This window comes from Stomoxys calcitrans, chromosome 2 (genome assembly GCF_963082655.1).
Source record: "Stomoxys calcitrans chromosome 2, idStoCalc2.1, whole genome shotgun sequence".
Classification (NCBI taxonomy): Eukaryota; Metazoa; Arthropoda; class Insecta; order Diptera; family Muscidae; genus Stomoxys; species Stomoxys calcitrans.
Genome location: NC_081553.1, coordinates 77,833,252 through 77,854,277, shown reverse-complemented (window position 1 = coordinate 77,854,277; position 21,026 = coordinate 77,833,252). Strand labels below are relative to the sequence as shown.

General features: G+C 39.9%; 1 protein-coding gene and 2 long non-coding RNA genes across 3 annotated transcripts in view; 1 reads left to right on the top strand and 2 right to left on the bottom strand.

Moving 5' to 3' along the window:
* The window catches only part of LOC106090424 (protein turtle homolog A), a 436,959-nt gene extending 425,229 nt beyond the window's left edge, over positions 1–11,730 (bottom strand). The window contains exon 1 of the mRNA XM_059362200.1: positions 11,063–11,730. Within this exon, the coding sequence (XP_059218183.1) occupies positions 11,063–11,294 (232 nt within the window). The 5' untranslated portion in view covers positions 11,295–11,730. The remainder of the gene's footprint in view (positions 1–11,062) is intronic.
* On the top strand, positions 5,816–6,333 carry LOC106090174 (uncharacterized). The gene is made up of 2 exons (XR_001221764.2): positions 5,816–6,020; positions 6,121–6,333. It is a non-coding gene; the product is annotated as an uncharacterized LOC106090174 (long non-coding RNA).
* A 1,321-nt stretch (positions 11,731–13,051) lies between the features above and the next one.
* The window catches only part of LOC106095750 (uncharacterized), a 364,457-nt gene continuing 356,482 nt past the window's right edge, over positions 13,052–21,026 (bottom strand). The window contains exon 3 of the long non-coding RNA XR_009396989.1: positions 13,052–13,385. This is a non-coding gene — a long non-coding RNA (uncharacterized LOC106095750). The remainder of the gene's footprint in view (positions 13,386–21,026) is intronic.

Below are 21,026 nucleotides of genomic sequence, written 5' to 3'. Positions count from 1 at the left end.
ATCCGATTTTGCTGAAATTTGGGACAGTGAGTTGTGTTGGACCCTTCGATATGCTTCTTCAGTTTGGCCCTGATCGGATCAGATCTGGATATAGCTGCCATATAGACCGATCCTCCGAGTTAGGGTCTTAGGCCCATAAAAGGCGCGTTTATTGTCCGATGACGCCGAAATTTAGGACAGTGAGTTAAGTTGAGCCCCTTGCCATACTTCTGCATTATGGCACAGATCGGTCCAGACTTGGATATAGCTGCCATATAGACCGATCTCTCGGTTTTAGGTATTGGGGCGATAAAAAGAGCATTTATTGTCTGATGTCGCCGTAATTTGGGACAGTGATTTGTGTTAGGCCTTTCGACATTCTTCGTCAATTTGGCTCAGATTGGTCCAGATTTGGATATAGCTGCCATATATAGACCGATCTCTAGATTTAGGGTTTTGGGCCAATAAAGGGCGCATTTATTGTCCGATGTTGCCGAAATTTGGGACAGAGAGTTAAGTTAGGCCCCTCCACATATATCTGCAATTTGGTCTAGATCGATCAAGATTTGCATATAGCTGCCATATAGACCGATATCTCGATTTAAAGTCTTGGCCCCAAAAAAGGCGCATTTATAATCCGATTTAACTGAAATTTGACACATTGACTTATGTTAGGCTTTTCGACATTAATGTTGTATATCCATTATACACAATTGAACAATGACTTGTACTTATTAGTATTTGGTTCAAATCGGATCATATTTTGATATAATATGATCCGATAACCTGATTTTGATGAAAGGTGGTTTACATATATACCCGAGGTGGTGGGTATCCATAGTTCGGCCCGGCCTTAACGCCTTTTTACTTGTTTTTTATTATTTACTTTCTTGTTTCTTTAAATTTTGTTTACCTTTGCATGTTCTTTGAAGTTTTTTTTTAACTGTACAACACCAAACTTACAACATTCCATAAAAAGAATGTTAAACGTATCTAAAAGTTGTTTTCTCCAAAGACGTCTGCTAGTTTGTAATGTTTATACCCCCTTCCAATAGCCGTATTTTATGGATTTCAATTTTCTCTTAAAATGTTTACATCAAGCAAATCATTAAAAATTTAACACAAAACATTAACGCGGCACCAAAGAGATGGCAAATGAAAATGAGATCTGCATAAGAAAAAAGCAAAGTTGCTACTAATTACGCAAAAAATTGAAAATCTCCAACCGTTTTTATGTTCAACACTCAAATGCCAACGGCAAAATGATACGGCCTCCCTGTAATCCAAAACATTTGTAGTAGAAGAACGGGCTGGCAGACATGTTTCCATTTCTTGCGAAATAACATTTAAGATTTTCTTCAAAAAAAGAGAGCATAGAAAATAAGGAAAAAATACCAAATCCCATAAACAATGACTAAATGGTCAGTCTTTTGCTTTTGGCCTCTGTCGAATTTTAAAATGATTGGACAGTGGCCAAAGCTAAAGCATGCATCCCATTCGCCTTAGACAACTCCAAAGAATAGTAAAATGTTGTCGAAATATTTGTTCGTGGATGTAAACAAAAACTCTAAACGATGGGGTTTTGTTTTACACGAATCGAGTTTTTTGTGGAAACAGCAGGGTTACACCGAGAATTCAAAATGGGCCTTTTTTATTTTGGAATAAATAAAGATTTTTTTTTACCACAGAAACTAAACGATAAAATTTTGTAAAGCAATTAAATTTGGACTAAATTTTTAACGAATTTCTTGAAAATTCAATAAAGTACGATATAGTCCATGATAATCTATTTCCACATTTTTCTATGAAACTTTCTTAAAAATTATTAAATTTTATTTTTACTAATCATACTTGCCATTCTGCTTGCCAAGCTAATTTCGGCCGGGACGAATCCTGAGAGTATAACTTTAGTTGAAGGGCACAATTTTATTTTACATACCAAACTTCTGTCAAACCAGCTAAAATTAAAGCTTCTAGGAACCGAACAATGATGATCGAAACACCGGTTTACATGGAAACTATTTGGACCGTATTGAACACGGTTGTTGCAAAACTTAACGGAACACGGAATGCAAAATTTTAGGGCTCAACAAGTCAAATCGGGTATATGTTTATATAGGAGCTATATAAGGTTATAGACCGATTCTGACCGTACTTGGTATAGTTGTAGAAAGTCATAACGGAACACTACTTGCAAAATATCAGCCAAATCGGACAAAAATTGCGGCTCGTAAGGGGTCAATAAGTCAAATCGGGATACTGGTTCTTATGGGAGCTACATCAGATTATAAACCGATTCGAATCGTACTTGACACAGTTATTGAAAATCATAACAAAACACTACGTGCAAAAATTCAGCCAAATCGGACAAACATTTCGGTTTGTAAGAGCTGAAGAATTCAAATCGGGAGATCGGTTTACATGGGAGCTATATCTAACACTGAACCGATATGGCCTATTTGCAATCCCTAATGACTTACATCATTATTAAGTATCTGTGGAAAATTTGAAGCGGCTAGTTTTACGCGTTCGGCCGCTATTGTGATTTCGACAGACGGACGGATGGACATGGCTAGATCTTGATCTTCTCAACGATCTGTTGAGACGATCAAAAACATGTTTACTTTATGGGGTCTTTGACGAATATTTTGAGGTGTTGCCAACGGAATGACCAGGATTCCCCCATCCTATGGTGGTGGGTATAAAAATGCGAATATGAAATCCTAACTAATGGTCAATTAACTATGGGGAACGTCCCACCCAAAAACAGTTTGAGCGGACACATATACCGATCTGCATGAAAGTAGACTCAAAAGAAAGATACTTGTCTAATCGGGCCATAACTCCGTTTGAGCGGTTATACGGGTGACGCGCTCCCACCAGTAGAATACCACCATTTTTATACCCTCCACCATAGGTTGGGGGTGTACCTAATTCATCATTCCGTAAATAACAATAACAAGAAACAATATTAGTCGATCGACATAGATGGGACATGACCGCACAAAAACCGATGAAAAGGAGTTGCAGATATGATGCCACTATGGACATACACCTAAGCCAGTAATCGGCTTGTTGTGCGCTCTTAAAACTTTAAAGTAACCTCTAAAAAAAATGTAAGTTAGGAATTCAGTGCTACTTCAAAATCCCTAATTGTTTTCAATGCCACTCCCCTAAGTTGGTTCATGTCTGATATTGCGTCTCCACCTAAGTACCGGTATCTGTTGGCAAAGCCGGGCAATGACAAAGGAAATGCTCCAACGTCTCATTATCTTCCCCGCATGCCCTACACATGCTACCACTTGCCGCACCGATTTTACATTAGTGAGCTCGTAGTCCTATGTGTCCCGTTATGATACCAATAGCTATACTGACCTCCTTCTTGCTTCCTTTCAGTAATAGCTTCGTCTTCTCACGATCTGAATCCCCCCATAGGATTTTCGCCGTCCTACCGACCGTTTCGCTGTTCCACAGTGTTGCATGCGCATTCGTCGCCCACTCCCTTAACTCGGACTGCGTCGACCCGAAAGGCTTCGGGTTAACCAAGTTTATTGACGGCAGTCCTCTGGCCTTCACCGCCAAATCGTCTGCCTCTTCATTTCCCCTTACTCCGTTATGACCCGGCAACCAAACGATGGGGGTTTTCCCATCCTCAGAGAAGGCGTTAATCTCCTTCTTACACTGCAAGACTGTTCGTGACCTTGCCGTTCTGGTTGTTATTGCCCTTATGGCAAGTTTACTGTTGGTAAAGATGTTCATACTCGACGTCCACGCGTTAGTACCACACCACTTCACGCATTCCGTGATCGCCCGGATCTCCCCCTGCAGGACCGTATTATGGTCAGGCAGTCTAAAACAGATGTCAGTCCCTGGGTTTTCAATGTAAACCCCAGGCCCACTCTGTCCTCTAACTTTGATCCATCCGTGTAACATGATCTTCCAAATGGCAATACTAGGGTTCCGTCAATCAATGACTGTGCCGATGGCATCAGTGTGTCGCACTCGACTTCAAGGTTCATCTCAGGTATCTGGACCTGTTGTATGGTCCTTATGTTGCACTTTTTCTCCATATCTTTTGACCTTGTCAGATATCGAAATCGTCTTATTGAGGAAACGTGGTGCGTTAAATTCGCCCACCTTCGTCTTCTCTGCGTTTACATTGAGACCTATGTTCCTTAATGAAATTTTCGTGAGAAAACTTCCATTGTGGGTTTTCGACCCAAACTTTTGATATCTGTAGGCTTAAGAAGATTCAGAGGCCACCGTAGCGCAGAGGTAAGCATGCCCGCCTATAACGCTGAACGCCTGGGTTCGAATCCTGGCGAGACCATCAGAAAAAAATGTCAGCGGTGGTTTTCCCTTCCTAATGCTGGCAACATTTTTGAGGTAATATGCCATGTAAAGACTTCTCTCCAAAGAGGTGTCGCACTGCGGCACGCCGTTCAGACTCGGCTATAAAAAGGAGGCCCCTTATCATTGAGCTTTAAAATTAAATCGAACTGCACTCATTGATATGTGAGAACTTTGCCCCTGTTCCTTAGTGGAATGTTCATGGGTAACACTTGTGTTTGCAGGCTTAAGAAGACATATTGGGGGATAGGTTTATATGGAGCTATATTTGGATTTGAAACTATTTGAAGCATATTTTGTGCTGTTGTTGGAGGAAGCAAACACAACATTTCTGCCCAATAGTATAGAAATTGAGGAGTTCAGTAGTTAAAATGTATGTTTTGACGAAACTAATTTTTTTTCTTTTTGGAAATCGCTTTTCTCCAGCCAGTCTTTCGAAGTATATGAAAGTCCTAGGCACGCTGTGAAAATTTTGGCCAGACGAGGCGCCAGATAGTCTGCCTCTTTCTATAGTAACGCCGGAAATATTCCATCAGGTCCGGGTGACTTAAATGGTTTGAAGCTCCTCAAGGATTCCTTCACCATAAATTCCGTTATTAAAAACCTTCGATCAACGTCATTATTCCAAGATTCCCGTGTCTCTGTGAGTCCCGTCGTATCCTGTGGAAAATGGGTTTTCATTAAAAGCCTCCACATATCCTCCGTTGTCTCTGCTCTCACTCCCATATCGTCAACTAAAGTTTCAGTTTGAAAATGGGTTTTTAAGAGAAACTTTGGAAAATGTCCTTCTAATACCAAATTAAAAAACTAGGGCCAAACTTTTGATATCTGTAGGCTTAAGAAGACATATTGGGGGATAGGAGCTAGATTTGGATTTGAAACTATTTGAAGCATATTTGAAGCATATTTTGTGCTGTTATTGGAGGAAGCAAGCACAACATTTCAGCCCGATAGTATATCAATTGATGAGTTCAGTATTAAAAATGTAGGTTTTGACGAAACTATTTTTTTCCCCCATTCTCATCCATTTTTGTGCAATCAATGCATTTTTTTATTTGTTCGCCTGGCAGGATACCTGCCTGCGTGCTAGCCTAAGACATCTCCTTAGACTTTCAATTTAGTCGGCTTTAACTCAACATCATCGCATGGCAGGCAGTCGAAAGATGGTTTTTAGTGTTTTTTATTGCCACCCATGATGTTTGCCGCATAGCAGAATGGCAGAAGAGCAAATTGAAAAGCACAAAACCCAAGCAGCCCCCTCTCCTCTTTCTAAACATGATTTGCATGATTTAGCGTGCCACCATAAAAGATGATGACTGGAATTGGAAAAGAAATTGAGTTCAAGTGTGTGTGTGTGGTCGTTTGGTCGAACGGTCGGTCGGTCGGTCGCCTCCCAAAAACAGTCGATTTCTTTAACAAGTGATATTTCATTCGACATGACACTTGAATGTAAACAATGTGTTTTTGTCAGTTCCTTAAAGCAAACCCCAATAATGGTCGAGAACCTAAGCAGCTGGTAAAATTTTTTTGTTGGCAACCGGTGTCATGTGACGAAACCCATAAACTTAACTGCCAAGCTAAAAAGTCAACTGCCAAATAAACAAAACAAGAACAAAAAAAAAAAAAAATCCAAAACACATGGCCTTAGTGTTGGCCTGGAAAAGTCTATTTTGAATTATTTCGCCTTTGTGGTAAATATTGTGTGGCGTTCGGTTTAATTGCACTTTCGTGCAAACCTTAATAAATCTTGATTTTGCTTTGGAATTGTTTCCTTTTTTCTCTGTATTGAAGCTCTCGAAGCCTGACATGTCCCAATTTGAACTTGAATTTGAAGAGCTGCAATGCTACATCGAAATGACAGTTCTTTTGAAGCATGGCCCATGAAACGTTCAATTAAGTGTGTTGGAAAATATTACCTGTGAGGCGATCATAAACCATTGTCAGTGTTTAGGTTAAAGAAGGGGAAGAAGGCCGAATCCCCATAAAATGTTTGCGTATATTATATTCCCAAGATGTAAAATTTGATTTCCAGAGCACATTTAGCGAATTTAAGATATACTGGTAGAAAGTTTTACGAAATAGGTCCAAAATTTTTGGCAAAATTATGTGAAAATTTTGGGTTTTTTCAATTTCTCGTGATCAATTCGATTTCTCGGGTCTACGTGGCCACAGTATTCAAAAATTATTTGCTTTGGATCCTATTTGATGTGTTAATTGAAAGGATCAACACAAATCATCTTTGTAAATTTCACCAAAACCCTCGAAAGTCTTTGGTTCACCAAATTTACTGATGACAGTCGTCTGGCATTCCCTACCAAATTGTCGGCCTTTTCATTCCCCCATACGTCGCTATGCCCGGCAACCAAACGATGCGGTTCGTGTCAATGTTCTGCTTACACTAGAAGATTGTCATAGCTTCAATGACCATCTTTCTATACATAAAGATATTCACACTCCTCGTACTCGCCTTAATACTGTACTACCTCATACAATCTTTAATCGCCCAGATGTCCGCCTGCAGGACCGTGCTTTGGTCATCAGCCGGAAACAGAACTTAGTCTCTAGATCCTCAATGTAGACTCCAGACTTGTTCTGTCATCTATCTTTAAGCCATCCATGTAGCGTGAAGAACAAAAAGACAATATTACACAGAAAAAAATTACAAAAATTTGTTTTATTGAAAATAGAGTCGTTATCAATTAAAAAATTAATTTATTCAATCATATTTTAATAGTATATGAATTTTTTTAATTATAGTAGTGATTGAAATTTTTCGCATTTTCAATTAAAAAATTAATTAATTGAGTTAAAATTTAATTGAATCTGAAAATCGGCCAAGGTCTACCGCCTCAGTGCACAACACACTTCTGCGACAGTAACAACAAATCTATAGGGCAGGATTCGAACCTAGGCGTTCAGCGACACAGGCGGATATGCTTACCTCTGCGCTACGGTGGCCTCCAACTCAATTTAAGGTTAAATTTTAACCACCAATCAGTTAATAACTGAAAAAGTAGATGGGAACAGTAGGAATCTAGCAACACAGCAACACTTTTTAGCTTAAACAGTTTTAGGGAAGATGGGAATGAATTGGCAACCTGCAAAACATTTTGTTGATCTACCTTCACCATAGGATTGAAATATTGGTCTTAGACCCCATTAAGTATATATATTCTTGATCGCCATGATATTTTAAGTCCATCTAGCCATGTCGGTCCGTCTGTGGAAGGTACGCAAACTTTCGAACGAGTAAAGTTAGGCGCTTTAAATTATACACAAATACTTCCTATTAATGTAGGTCTGTCTATTGGGATTGTAAATGGGTCATTTTCCAATATAAATTGATCTCCCGATTTTACTTCTTGAGCCTCTAGAGGGCGTAATCCATATCCGATTTGGCTGCAATTTTGCACAGTGACTTTTTCTATGACTTACAATATACATTTTTAAAATGGTCTGACATAACCTGATATAACTTCCATATAAACCGATCTCCCAAAATTTTTTCTTGAGCCTCTAGAAGGTGTTTTTCATATCCGTAGTTTTGATCTGAAATTTTGCATAGTGACTTCTCCTATGACTTCTAACATACGTGCCAAGTGTGGTCTGAATCGGTTCATAACCAGATATAGCTCCCATACAATCCCGATTATAATTCTTGAGTCTGTAGAAGTCGTAATTTCTTCACTGATACTGTAAAACCTCGTGATTAATTAAATCCTGATGGATCTCGGTGGGGACGGCACGAGGATTATCGCTTATGCGGACGACGTCGTGCTGCTGGTCCGTGGCAAGTTTCTATCAGCGAGATCATGGAAGGATCCCCAAGGAGGTTGACGCGATGGGCTACCAGAAATGGGTTGAAGATCAACCCAAGGAAGACGGAGCTGGTGTTCTTTGCGCGTAGATATAAGATACCGGAATTCAGACTCCCTTTCTTGAAGGGGTCACCCTGCGGCTGTCGAAAGATACGAAGTACCTAGGCATAGTCCTCGATTCTAAACTGTCCTGGAAGAGGAACACTCTTGCAGGAGGATTTTCGGTAAGAAATGGGGGGTGTCTCTCAAGATGATTTATTGGATGTATACGGCCATCATGAGACCAGTACTGGCTTATGGACCACTGGTATGGTGGGGCGCCGTAGGGAAGAAGACGCGTGCGAAGTAGTTCGGGAAAGTCCAGAGACTGGTCTCCATCGGGATCACAGGGGCGCTGAAATCCACACCGCAGGCAGGCCTGGAGGCGATGCTGGATATGCAGCCCATTGGGGCGCATATTTGGAACAGCGCCTCCAGGGTCTCTCTTAGGCTGAGAGGGCTTGGCATGCTGAAGGAGGATGGTTGCGGCCACAGTTCGATTCTGCGAAGGATCTCCGACTACCTGGCACCAGTGCCGACTGGAGTGAGAGCAATCGCAATTCGTTTTCCTGAGAGGGAAGAATGGAGGGTGGATGGTGTAGTTGAGGAGGAAGAGACCTCGATCTCGCGCTTAGGCTGAGAGAGCTCGGCATGTTGAAGGAGGATGGTTGCGTCCACAGTTCGATTCTTCGACTACCTGGCACCAGTGCCGACTGGAGTGAGGGCATTCTCAATTCGTTTTCCTGAGAGGAGCGAATGGAGGGCGGGTGGTGTACTTGAGGAGGATGAGACCTCGATCTACACAGATGGCTCCAAGATAGAGACAGGGAATGGATTGGGGGTACACTTAATATCAGTACGTCTCTGAGACTGCCGGAGAGTGAACGGTCTATCTGGCAGAGGTTTGTGACATTGTAGTAGCCGCAAGAGAAATTCTGGCAAGGGGCTTACCGCCCTCAAAACTCAGAATTTATGCGAACAGTATGGCGGCGCTCAAGGCCTTGAGGTCGAGGATGGTGAGGTCGAGATGCGTAGTGGACTGTTTGGAATCCTTGAATAGGCTCCGGGCGCACGATGTGACGCTGGCATGGGTTCCTGGGCATGAGGGGATTCCAGGAAATGAGTGGGCCGGCGAGTGCACCAGGAGGATTTCGTCTGCGACGGGCGGACGAGTCAGCGGTTTGCCTACGTGCCATTTGTCGAGCTACTGAACACAGTAGATGGGATGGCCAGGGCGGCGTCGGTGGCGAGTCGGGACACGGTAAATGGTTGCCGGACTGCGAAGGCGCTATGGCCGGTCATCGGCCGGAGGAGGATGAGGGAGTTGCTGGCGTTCGATAAGAAGTCGATGAGTAATTTGACAGGGATCGTAACCGGACACTGTGCCATAGGCTGCATGGCGGCGCTCATGGGTAAAGGCTGCCGGACAATGAAGGCGCTATGGACAGTCATCGACCGTAGAAGGACGAAGGAGTTGCTGGCGTTCGATAAGAGGTCGATGAGTACTTTGACAGGAGTCATAGCCGGACACTGTGCCATAGGCTTCATGGCGGCGCGCGTGGTGATACCGCACAAGGACTTCTGCGGGAATTGCCTCGATGAGGATGAGGAGGAGACAATTGGGCACTTGCTGAGTTCCTGTCTGGGTTTGCAGAGACGTAGGCTCTCCTTTTTGGGGAGCTGTTTCTTCTGTGATGTGGGTGAATTTGCGAACGTACCTCTGGTACCTCTCCTGAGGTTTGTTGAGGGAACGGGATGGTTCGGCGGGAGGGTGCCACAGGCACCGGTGTATGTAGATCTGTCCTTGCGTAGGAAAGGGCGGTTCTTCACCTACCGCTCGGGTTTCTTCACTCCTCCAGTCTTTTCTTTTATTCGTGTATAACCTCTAGTACGAGGTTTGACACTTTCTTTTTTCTTCCTTTTCTCTCTCTCTAGGGTACCACAATGGGCCAAACTGGCCTCCGAATCAACTCACTAATTAACCTTGCACATAGTACTATGGTCTCCAACATCTGAGCCATTTATGAGCTTTATTGGTTCATAATCTGATATAGGTTTAATTGCATAGCAATTCTTATCAATTATCCTTTGTTTGCCTATAAAGAGATACCGAGCAAAAATCTTGACAAATGCTATCCATGGTGGTGGATAAGATGAGGAGGAGGATAAGATTCGGCACGGCCGAACTTAGGGGGTTTTTACTCCCTTTTTTTCAGTTTCAGCCACTTGGTTTCAGTTTCCCTTGCTTATTACAAATTTAACCCTACTTTAGTAAATCCATGGCCTTCTTAATTTGCTCTTGTAAACTCCCACGGTTAAATTAAACATTTACGGCCTCATTCACAAAACTTTATGAAGCCTTAAAATAGGTTTATTTGACAGTTCTATAAAGGAAATGTGTCAAATAAACCTATTTCAAATTTACATTAGGTTTTGTGAATAAGGCCGCTTAAAGTTTTCTATGCTTGTGTACATATACGTAAATAATTAAAAGCCGTAATAGAAGTTCAATTTTAATTTTTTGTTTTCGTTTCAGTTGTTGTCCTCCAAAACAAACATCAGATGATTTTTGTTCTAATCAACCATAATTATTTATTGATAGCAACAACAACTACAACAATAGAGGCAAACAAAAATTTGTCAGGGCATACGAAAAAAGTCAATTAATTATTGTTTGTCATTTGTCGTTTTTTTTTTTTGGTGTGTGTATGTATGTGTGTGGACATAACAAAAATGCTAAATTATGAATGTCCCGGATCTCCACACCCAATAAAGTGTGGCTGAAATATCAAAATCGCCATCATCATTATCAGGGAAATACAACAACTCTGACAACATTATGATAATAGTAGAGAATACGAAGAGGAATAACTTACCAGGCCTATCCAATTCATGAATTAGCTCATCCGGTTCCAAATATGAGGCAGAGGCTAATATTGAGGAGGAATAGTAGTGGGATGATGTCGATGACAACAAGGCGGCTGGCGTTGATGACAATGATGTGGATGATGATTTCATAACGAGATTTCCGATATTTAAATTGCGACCACCATTCGTAGAGAATATTAAGCAAATGCCAAATAGCCACCATAGATAGTAGGTTGCCATGCTAGTATTGTTGGAACGTTTGTGCCATATCCCGCTGGGCCTTTGACAATGTCTCCAATGGCTGGATGGCAAATGTTGTTGCGGCTGATGGTGGTGGTGTTGCTGTTGCTGTTGCTGTTGGAAGTGCTGCTGCTGGCGGTGGTTGTGTTGGTATTCACTATGTAGGTGTTGGTAATCAGGCGTCTGTCTATGATGGGGCTGGTGCTGGTGCTGGTGGTGTTGGTATTGGTGAGTTCTATCATGTAATTGTTGCTGACAGTCTTCCTGTTCCTGCTGATGCTCTGGCTCCAGCTCCTGCTGCTGTAGCTGTAGCTGCTGATGCTTTTGCTGTTGGCGGTGGTGGTGGTGGTAATGGTGGTAGTAGTGGTGTTGATGGCATTGTTTCTGTTGAATTATTCCACTAGTTCTTTTTATACATTCCCTTGTTATTGTAGTTGTTGTTGTTGCTTTTACTGTTGTAGCTGAGTTTGTCACTGTTTTGTGTGTTAGCCTATCTATTGTCGTTGCTGTGACTGCTGCTTCCGCGGCTGCTGTTTCTGCTGCTGTTGCTTCTGCATAACAGGAACAGGAAATGATAACCGCAGGAATCATTTTTAATTTGATTGTTATTATTTGTTGCTATTGTATTATTGTGCACACATTCACATTCGTATACTGTTGTGTTGTTGTTGTTGTGCTTGCTACATAAACAAACAAATCCCCAAAAAGCCTTTATGCCACAGAGTGAACGTTCATTGTATGAGCACTTTGTAGGGTAAGTTTGAGTAGGGTTTTTGCTGTCTATGTATGGGTATAACTCCAGTGCTTTGCTTTCTTTCCTGTTAGCCTAACAATTTATGAAATGTTTAACGTTTTTCATAAATTCTTGCTATGTGCTGTCATCGTTGCAGGGATTTTTATTAGGGTTGCTTGTCTCCTTGTTTTTTATGTGTGTTATGAGCAAGACTCCTTTTTTAAGCCATGTTGGCAATTGTTTGGAGTATTCCCTGATCCTCTTGCTGTTTTTTTTTCGGTTTTGTTTTATTTTTTAGTTGGACTCGACAATTCTCATCGGTGGATTCATGTATGAATGCCCAAGTATGTGTGTTGTTATTTAAACCTTTCGTTTTGGTTTAGTTTCCGTTTCCTCTGCTGCTTGCTGCCGCCGCCTTTGTAGTTCGCCTGTATGGCCAATATTCTAACTTGTATCCCTTTTCAACACATGCCTCTCTATACTCTGGAGTAAGATAGTTTCATGTTATGCAATTCTGTGTTTTTTTTTTAAGCTCAAAGTCGTTTTTTAACTGCTTCTGGATAAAGTCCTTGTCGGTGAATGTGTATAAATGTCAGTTCTCGTTTGAGGTTTTACCTTGAAGCAGCAAAGAGAGGCAGGAGGGTAAGCAGTTACTTCATAGACTTAGATTTTCAAGGCAGCTCATGTTTTTCAAAGACTTCTTTTTATCTATAAACATGCCAGGGTTTACAACACTTTCCTTTGGGGATTTTTGTTTTTGGGAGCAAAACACTCTGAAAGGTGGGGAAATTGGGTTGGCCAACAATTTCCTTCTCCTCGTTTTTTTTGTTTTCTTTTTTTAACCCAAAAAAGACAAAATGGAATGGAAAATTGTATATTTTGTCTGTTGATATATGCTTTTGGCTATTTTAGCGTAAAATTTTTATTTATTATTTTTATTCCCTACACTTTTGTTTATTTATGGTGCAGGACAATGTAGATACAAGTACATGGGCATGTGGGCAAAAATTTTCACACACACACACACACATAACCACACTATAACACATTCAACTATGAGTATGTTGTATGCTGCCTTTTGTGTATAATTTATGTTTAGATTTCCGTTTGTCCTGTTTGTTGATATTATTCCATGGCTTGTTTTTTTCCACCCGCTCCTTTTGTATGGATGAGTGTTTTTGTCTGTTGGCTCCGGACTCGTCGTTGTATTGTAGTGCAGCCACAATGATCATTCAATTTAGTAAAACAATTCAATGGAGTATATCCTGTATTTGTCAATATTTGTTGTGGTTGTCTTTGATAGCGTTGCTCCAATGGCACGGTAGCATCATCACATTACAACCATTAAAAACGAAACACTGAAAAGAGAAAACAAAACATAAAAACCCACACTATAAGAATTAAATATTAATGTATATTGTTTGCATGCTATGTAAATTATGGCAATGGCATAAAATATGGCATTTGTTTTAGGGAAAACTTTAAATGGAGAGAGTAAAATTGAAAATTATTGTAAAATTTTTGATAGTTAATGGTAAGAAAATATATGCTGCCTGTTATACGCTCTAGATACTAACAAGAAAAAGCGTGCTAAGTTCGGCCGGGCCGAATCTTGGGAACCCACTACCATGGACTCTGCAAAAAATTTATACAAAATAAATTTATTTGAAGGCCATAATTTTATTTTACATACCAAACTTCTGTCAAACCAGCAAAAATTAAAGCTCTAGGAACCGAGCAAGGATGGTCGACCGCTTTACGGGTTTACATGGGAGTTATATCAGGTTATACACTGATTTGGACAATGCTTGGCATAGATGTTGAAAGTCGTAACAAAATACTGCATGTAAAATTTCAGCCAAATCGGACAAAAATTGAGACTTGTAATGACTCGAGAAGTCAAATCGGTAGATCGGTTTATACGGGAGGTATATCAGGTTATAGACCGATTTGGACCATACTTGGCACAATTGTTGAAAGTCATAACAGAACATTACGTGCTCAATTTCAGGAAAATCGGACAACAATTGCGGTTTGTAAGGGCTCAAGAAGTCAAATCGAGAGATCGGATTATATGGGAGCTACATCAGGTTATAGACCAATTCGGACCGTATTTTGCACAGTTGTAATTTAAACAGAACAATACATGCATAATTTCAGTCAAATCGGACAAAAATTGGGGCTTTTAAGGGCTCAAGAAATCAAATTGGGAGATCGGTTTATATGAGAGATATATCAGGTTATTGACCGTTTGAGACCGTATTTGGTATAATTGTTGGAAGTCATAACGGAACACTGTCTGCAAAATGTTGGCCAAATCGGACAAAATCATCGGGAGATCGGTTTATATGGGAGCAATACCCAACGACCTACATCAATAATAGGAATCTGTGCAAAATTTCAGGCGACTTATTTTACCCATTCGACCGCTACCGTGATTTAGACAGACGGACGGACCGACATAGCTAGATTCACTCTGAACGTAGGGATGATCAAGAATATATACACTTTACAGGGTCTTAGACGAATATTTCGCGGCGTTACAAATGAAATGACTAGTGGATATAAAAAGAACCTCCAAGTTAGGAATTCTGTGCAACTGAAATCAACCCCGTTTTACATACTACAACCCTAAGTCGATTAATGACGGGTTGGTAGCGTGCTCGGACTAAGAGTGCTATGGTTGTGGGTTTAGTTACCACCATAGCTCTGGTCTGACCTTTCGGTGGTATAACTTTAGACCCAAATAGGCTAAGTAGGTCTGTTTGGAAAAAAAGCACCCATAGCAGCTATATCGAAATATGGTCCCACTTGGACCAAATTCGGCACTGACATGGAGTGGTCTAATAAACACAAGTCACTGTTCAATTTTGGTTCAATATTGGTCTATTTGGCAGCTATATCCAAATATAGACAGATCTGAAACAAATAATTCACGGATATCAAAAAGCCTGTGTCAAATTTCAGCGAAATCGGATAATAAATGAGCCTTTTATGAGGCCAAGACCTTAAATTGAGAGATCGGTCTATATGGCAGCTATATCCAAATCTGAGCCGATCTGGGATTGAAAAAATATGTCGAAGGGCCTAACACTGCTCACTGTCTTAAATATCAATGAAATCGGACAATAAAAAAGCGACTCGGTCTATATGGCAGTTATATTCAAACCTGGACCGATCTGGGACAAATCTAAGAAGGATGCAGAGTGGCCTAACACAAGTCACAGTCTCAAAAATCGGATAATAAATATTGCTTTTGTGGGTCTAAGAACTTAAACCGGCAGATCGGTATATATGGGGGCTAAATCAAGATATAGTCCGATATAGCCTTCGAACTTAACCTGTCTATGGAAAAACAAGTAAGGTAGAGCTAAAGTCGAGGTAAGCAGACCTTTAGATACCCTACACCATAAAGGATGTGCAGGCAAAGTCCCCGAATTCAAATTTTGCTTATATTTGATTTTTTGAGAAGATCAATTGATAAATGAGTTAGCAAATGAGTTAAAAGTAAAAATCGGGAGATGCATATATATGGGAGCTATTTCTAAAACTAAACAAATAGACAAATTCAAGATCTGAGATCGTATTATATGGCATCTACATCAGGTTATGAAACATTTGAACCACTCTCGGCACAGTTATTGGAAGTCAAAGCAATATACCTTATGCGGAATTTCAAACAAATCGGACACGACTTGCGTTATCTACAGGCTCAAGAAGTCAAGATCCGAGATCGGCTTATACGAAAGCTATATCAAAACCTGAACCGATATGGTCCATTAACAATCCAAACCGACCTAGATTAATAAAAAGTCTTTTTGCGAAATTTCAAGCGCCTAGCTTAGCTCCTTCGAAAGTTTGAGTGCTTACGACAGCTAGACGGACCGACGATCATGGCTAAAATGACTTGAAGTGTCAAGACAGTCAAGAATATATGTACTTTGTAGGTCTCTGATCAATACTTCGATGTGCTACAAACGGAATAACGAAACAGGTATGCCCCCATCTTACAGCAAATGGTATAAACAATCAATAACAAGTAAAAGCGTGCTATGTTCGGGCGGGCCGAATCTTATATACCCTCCACCATGGATCAAATTTGTCGAGATCTTTTGCCGGTATCTCTGTTGTGCTGTTTCAGGCTATAGATCGAATCAGACCATATTTGACAGGTATGAGAAGGTCATGAGAGAAACCTTTGTACAAAATTTCAGCCAAATCGGAAAATAATTGCGCCCCCTAGGGGCTCCAGAAGTCAAGATCCCAGAACTGTTTATATGGCAGTGATATCAGGTTATGGAACGATTTGAACCATACTTTGCACTTAGCAGAACTGCAGCAAAATTCAAAATTGCAGCCAAATTGGATAATAATTACGCCTTCTGGAGGCTCAATAAGCCAAGATCACAGATCGGTTAATATAACTAACAGCTTTATCAGGTTATGAACCGATTTAAACCATACTTTGCACAGTGGTTGGAAGTCATAACGAAGCACGTCATGCTAAATTTCAGCCAAATCAGATAGTAATCGCGCCCTGTAGAGGCTCAATAAGTCAAGATCCCAGATTGGTTTATATGACAGCTCTATTTGGTTATGAACCGATTTCCACCATACTAAGAACAGTTGTTGGAAGTCGTAGCGAAATACTTCATGCCAAATTCCAGCCAAATCGGATAAGAATTCCGCCCTTTAGAGGATCAAGAAGTCAAGATTCAAGATCGGTTTATATGGCAGCTATATCAAAACATGGATCGATATAGCTCATTTACAATCCCAACCGATCTACACTAATAAGAAGTACTTGTGCAAAATTTGAAGCGGCTAGCTTTACTCCTTCGAAAGTTAGCGTGCTTTCGACAGACAGACGGACGGACGGACATGGCTAGATCGACATAAAATGTCATGTCGATCAAGAATATATATATACTTCATTGAGTCTTAGACGAATATTTCGGGGAGTTACAAAAAGAATGACGAAATTAGTATACCCCCATTCTATGGTGGAGGGTATAAAAACGAGCTAAGTTTAGATGGGCCCAATTTTGTATACGCACCTCAATGGATTCTATTGGGTTGCCCAAAAAGTAATTGCGGATTTTTTAAAAGAAAGTAAATGCATTTTTAATAAAACTTAGAATGAACTTTAATCAAATATACTTTTTTTACACTTTTTTTCTTAAGCAAGCTAAAAGTAACAGCTGATAACTGACAGAAGAAAGAATGCAATTACAGAGTCACAAGCAGTGAAAAAATTTGTCAACGCCGACTATATGAAAAATCCGCAATTACTTTTTGGGCAACCCAATACTAAAAATTTACACAAAATGAAATTAGTTCTAGAGACATTGGAAGGCTAATCGGGAGATCGCTTTATGTGGGAGCTATATGCATAAAATCTTTATTTGAACCGATGGTACGGGTCATATAATTCAATATTTAGAGGTTATTTCTTGCAAATGTTGACAGTGAATGCGCCTCAAATGGTCCATCAGCTTAGTCTAATGCTGGTATACTCTCTCCAACATTTCGGCGGGTATCTAACAAATAAATGCTTCAATGTTGTCAACGTCAATTGAAGCGAGCTGTCTGTATGGACATCAGCTTTAACAAAGACCAACAAAAAATAGTCTAAAGGCATTAAATCGCACGATCTAAGCGGCAAATTGACCGGTCCCGAACATAAAATAAATTTTTCACCGAACTCAACTCTTAAAAAGTCCATTGTTTTGAGTGCTGGGTGGCATGTGGCACCATCCTGTTAAAAGCACATGTCATTCAAGCCAAGCCCTTGTATTTTTGGCAAAAGAAAGTTGGAAATCATCTCACGGTAGCGCTTACCATTCACAGTTACGTTACTGTTCGCATCATCTTTGAAGAAGTACGGTCCAATGATGCCACCAGCCCATAAACCGAACCAAACTGTAACATTTTCGGGATGTATTGGTAGCTCTTGCAATGCTTCTGTTTGATCTTCACTCTAAAATCGACAATTCTGATTATTTACGTACCCATTGAGTTGAAAATGAGCTTCATCGCTGAAGAAGAAGAATCGCGCGATGAACTTTCTTGACAGAGCTCGCATTTTGATAATAAAATTCAATAATTTGCAAACGTTGATCGTTTGTGAGACGATTCATGCTTAAATTGTAGACCAAAATGAATATGTTTGACATTGAATCAAAACACGAAACGTGCGTGAGCAAGTTAAATCAGTGTTGCCAAAAAGATAATGGCTAAAAAATCACCCTTTATAAACCTTATTGGATCTTCGATCAATATTTCGAGATATTACAAACGGACTGGCGACTGGTTTACCCCCATTCTATGGTGGAGAGTAAAAAATCCGCATTTAAACTGGTTAATTGGTGTATATTATTATCATAATCTATGGAGATGGATATCCAATTTTGCTAAACGCGTTTTTATTTGACAATTTTCTTTAAGCCTTACGCATTATTAAGTTTCAATCAATTTTCAACAATATTGTTTTATAATACAACCATGTTGCAAAAATCTGTCACACTTTCTTATGTGAGATTAAATTTTTCGTCTTGACAAAAAAAAAAAATCGATTTTCACTTATTATTTATGGTAAATTTCCGTTTTATAGAACTGCCAAATCCTTTTGTTTTCCTCAAGCACCGCCATCACAACGAAACCATTTTAGACATATGTTTGAAAGTTTTTACGCTTTGCGATAAACCTACAGCAAACTAAAATGTGATTGGGCTCAAACAAAGCATGTTTGAAACACAACACATGCTTCCGCTATACATCTTCGATAATATCCGTTTGGCTAAACTCTTGAGTGGCACGCATTTTAGAAAATGTATCGTTGCGGTGCTACAGTCAATTGGTTTACAAACTTTTAACCACGATAAAAAAAAAATCAGGCAATAGGACAGAATAAAGTATTGTATAGCAGCGGCGGAAAAGAGGGGCATTCTTTGGAGGCCTTTAAGGAACAAACATCATATTTAAGAATGCAGGCAAATGTTATGAGGAGAAAAGTGGAGTGTCTATAAGTATGGAATTAGACATTAGTCTTAATACTTAATACACCACCACTGTGGTACAGGGTATTGTAGATTTGTGCATTTGTTTGCAACGCTAAGAAGAAGAAGAGCTAGACCCATCGATAAGTATACGGATAGGCTTAGAATTACTTCATGATTCGATGTCCATCTGTCTGTCTGTCCATGTATTCTTTCAATCAAGGTACAGGTCGCATTTGTTGTCCAATTTTCACAAAATTTTGCATAAGTCTCTTTTTTGGTTATTGATTTTCATTCGAAAGTTAGCGTGGTTTCGACGGAAGGACGAACATGGCGAAATTGACATGAAGTGCCAAGTGTAGGGTCTCTGATCAATACTTCGATGTCAATACTTCGAGAAGCATTGCAAGAGCTACCAATGCTTCCAGAAAAAAGTCACAGTTTGGTGCGGTTTATGGGCTGGTGGCATCATTGGGCCGTACTTCTTCAAAGATGATGCGAATCGTAACGTAACTGTGAAGGGTCGGCGCTACCATGAGATGATATCCAACTTTTTTTTGCTCAAAAACGGGATAACGAAATAAGTATGCCCCCATCTTTATTAAATGGTATAAACAATCAATAACAAGTAAAAGTGTGCTAAGTTCGGCCGGGCCGAATTTTATATACCCTCCACCATTGATCAAATTTGTCGAGTTCTTTTCTCATCGATAAGTATACGCATCGGCTTAGAATCACTTCCTGATTCGATTTAGCTATGTCCGTCTGTCTGTCTGTCCATGTGTTCTTGTCATCAAGGTACAGGTCGCATTTGTTGTCCGATTTTTACAAAATTTTGCATAAGCCTCTTTTTTGGTCCAAGGACGAACGCTATTGATTTTGAAAAAAATGGGTCCAGATTTAGAAAAAGCTCTCATATATATCTTTCATCTGACACAGTCTTTTAAGGCCGTAGAACGCACAATTTTGGTCCAATCCTTACAAAATTTGACACAACGTACTATTTTTGTCGTCCCAATATGCGTGCAAAATTTCATTGAAATCAGTTCAGATTTAGATATAGCTCCCATATATATCTTTCATCCGATATGCCCTTTTTAAGGTGTAGGAGCCACAATTTTGATCCGATCTTTACCAAATTTGACACGAGATGTTTCGCGCAACGTCCTAATACGTGTGTAAAATTTTATTAAAATCGGTTCAGATTTAGATATAGCTCCCTTATATATCTTTCATCCGACATAGTCTTTTAAGGCGGTAGAAGGCACAATTTTGGTCCGATCCTTACAAAATTTGGCACAACGTACTTTTTTTAACGTCTTAATATGCGTGCAAAATTTCATTAAAATCGGTTCAGATTTAGATATAGCTCCCATATATATCTTTCATCCGATATGCCCTTTTAAAGCTGTAGGAGCCACAATTTAAGTCCGATCTTTACCAAATTTAACACGAGATGTTTCGCGCAACGTCCTAATACGTGTGTAAAATTTCAACTAAATCGGTTCAGATTTAGATATAGCTCCCATATATAACTTTCATCCGATTTGACCTATTAAGGCTGTAGAAGGCACAATTTTGGTCCGATTTTTACCAAATTTGGCTTTTTGTGACGTCCCAATATGTGTGTAAAATTTCATCAGAATCGGTTCAGATTTTGATATAGCTCCCATATATAACTTTCATCCGATTTGACCTATTAAAGCTCTAGAAGGATCAATTTTGGTCCGATCTTTACCAAATTTGGCACAAAGTGCTTTTTGTGACGTCCCACTATGTGTGCAAAATTTCATCAGAATCGGATCAGATTTATATATATCTCCCATACATAACTTTCATCCGATATGGTCTTTTAAGGCTTTAGAAGGCACAATTTTGGTCCGATCTTTACCAAATTTGGCACGAAGTGCTTTTTGTGACGTCCGAATATGTTTCCAAAATTTCATCAGAATCTGATCAGATCTATATGTAGCTCCCAAATATATCTTTCATCCGATATGC